Genomic DNA, 2500 nt, shown 5'->3' with positions numbered 1-2500 from the left:
TGAACCACAGCTTGCTGAGAATCTACACACAGGCCTCACACACAAACAACAGAAAACTCACACACACACACACACACACACACACACACACACACACACACACACACACACACACACACACACACACACACACACACACACACACACACACACACAGACACACACATACACACACACACACACCTGAGAAGAGGGGGAGTGTGAGCTCGGGGTACATGCTGGCCAGCTGGCTGGAGAGCTGGGACAGGGAGACGCTGTAGAGGGGGGGCAGGGGACCGTGGGTGCCGTACAGGATATTCCCCGACTTCTGACCCGTGATCTTCTTAGAGTAAACCGACAGCTTGGCCTCCAGAACCTGCCCAGACAACACAAACACACACACACACACACACACACAAGGGTCAGATCTTTACACTACAACTCCGTCACAGATTAGTGTGCAGTGGACAGTGTGGAGCAGGAGAAACGCACTGTCTGGACGCTCGCTCTCTCCTACCTGCATCAGCTGCATGGAGATCTCATAAATCTCCCTGCTGGTGTCCGACGCCTTGAAGAGCACCAGGTTCAGCAGCGTAACGATGTCACAGGGGTAATTCCTGAAAGCAGGCCAGCAAAAAAAGCAAATAAGATCACTCAAATAGTTGGATGTTTATGAACCTAAGAACTGTGACCATTTATTTAGATAGAATCTATCATGGCAGCAGATCCAAATGCTTAGTGTCAAGAGGCATTAGAATAATAACAGTTGTAATACAGGTGCAGCAACATAACTGGATTTATAAACAATAAGAGTCATTGGCATGGAACAGTTGGGGATGTTTTGTTATGAAAAAGAACATCAGGTGAAAAAATCAGGTGAAAGGGCAGTTACTGGTCAACGATATTGTCGGGTATCACTTTCAGAGCGATTTTGAGATCGATTAACTGCTAACAGCCGATCAGAACCCATCGCATTGTAGCCATCACATTATTAACATGAGGAGAGACCTTTTTTATCGTTGGTCGGTGTGAACGCTTTTATCGTTATGGTTTTAATTATTGTTATAGTTATCATTCTTGGTATGAACGGCCCTTAAGTGAATGTGTTGAGCGGCGTGAAAAGAACAACTGTTGTAATACAGGTGCAGCAACATAACTGGATTTATAAACAATAAGAGTCATGGGAACCGTTGGGGATGTTTTGTTATGAAAACGAACATCAGGTGAAGAAATCAGGTGAAAGGGCAGTAAGTTACTGGTAAATGATATTGTTTCACAGTTCTCACTTTCACAGCGATTTTGAGAATGATAAAAAGCTAACAGCCAATCAGAACCCATCGCATTTTAGCCATGAAAAAGAACATCAGGTGAAGAAATCAGGTGAAAGGGCAGTGCGTTACGGGTAAGTGAGTGTGTTGAGCGGCAGGTCTCACCTGCTGCCACAGACGGTGGCGATGGCCTTGAAGCAGCCGGAGGCCAGCTGGTAGGAGCCCGTGAAGCAGCGGTCCACGGCCCAGTTGAACAGGTTCACCTGGTCAGGGTTGAGTTCTAGGAGCAGGAACACCACCTCACAGCCCAGACGGTGCACCTGGAGTCACACACACACACACACACACACACACACACACACACACACACACACACACACACACACACACATACACATACACACACACACACACAATCACAGACGTGAAAAAAACACCTTAGGCGAAAAAAACGCAACCTCAGCTAACAAGACGGCAAAAGCTGAAAGACAGCTAAAGGATCATCAATTACAAGAAGCCAAAAGGTCAAACGCTAGAGATGCAAGGGAGGACAGGGTAATCACACTGGTCATTACACATGTCATTAAAGGTCTAAACAAAGCCATGAAGCCAGCGAGAGTGAGCTGAACGTCATGACAGATGGGGTCGCGACCTGAGGCAAGGTAATGCTTAGCTCATAAACTAGAGGAGGTCTTACTCGGAGGTCATGACAGCCCAGGATGTTGTCGAGCCACTTGTAGAGGTAGCCGTCGGACGAGAGGCCCACGTTGTCAAACACCGGACCACAGCACAGCACCGCAGACATGGCCTGAGACACAACAACAACGACAACAAAAACAAAAACAACAGTTGATTTATACAGGCACAAGCTATGCTGTAGATGTTGCCCATTCGTTAGTTTGGAGTTAGCTGGTTTCCACGGCATCTTTTAAATGTTATGTGTTGACTGGGAGATGTGACACCATCAGAAGAAAGAGGCATTCTTCTGACGAATGAAAAACATGAGACACACGCACACACACACACACACACACACACATACACACACACACACTCTCACACACACAAAATACACACACATACACACACACACACACACACACACACACACACACACACACATACACACACACACACACACACACACACACACACACACACACACACACACACACACACACACACACACACACACAAACACACACACGCATAAAGAAAGACGAAAGCAAAGGCCGAGAGCAGTGTATTGTTCT

General features: G+C 46.8%; 1 protein-coding gene across 1 annotated transcript in view; it reads right to left on the bottom strand.

The window, feature by feature from the left end:
- The window catches only part of fryb (furry homolog b (Drosophila)), a 67535-nt gene that overhangs the window by 28712 nt on the left and 36323 nt on the right, over nucleotides 1-2500 (bottom strand). The window contains exons 28-31 of the mRNA XM_062537053.1: nucleotides 1945-2055; nucleotides 1413-1567; nucleotides 497-596; nucleotides 184-355 (exon numbers count right to left, since the gene is read on the bottom strand). Of these exons, the coding sequence (XP_062393037.1) occupies nucleotides 184-355; nucleotides 497-596; nucleotides 1413-1567; nucleotides 1945-2055 (538 nt within the window). The remainder of the gene's footprint in view (nucleotides 1-183; nucleotides 356-496; nucleotides 597-1412; nucleotides 1568-1944; nucleotides 2056-2500) is intronic.

This window comes from Sardina pilchardus, chromosome 5, assembly GCF_963854185.1.
Source record: "Sardina pilchardus chromosome 5, fSarPil1.1, whole genome shotgun sequence".
Lineage (NCBI taxonomy): Eukaryota > Metazoa > Chordata > Actinopteri > Clupeiformes > Clupeidae > Sardina > Sardina pilchardus.
The sequence above is the reverse complement of the archived record's forward strand: the minus strand, read 5'-3'. Positions and strand labels throughout refer to the sequence as shown.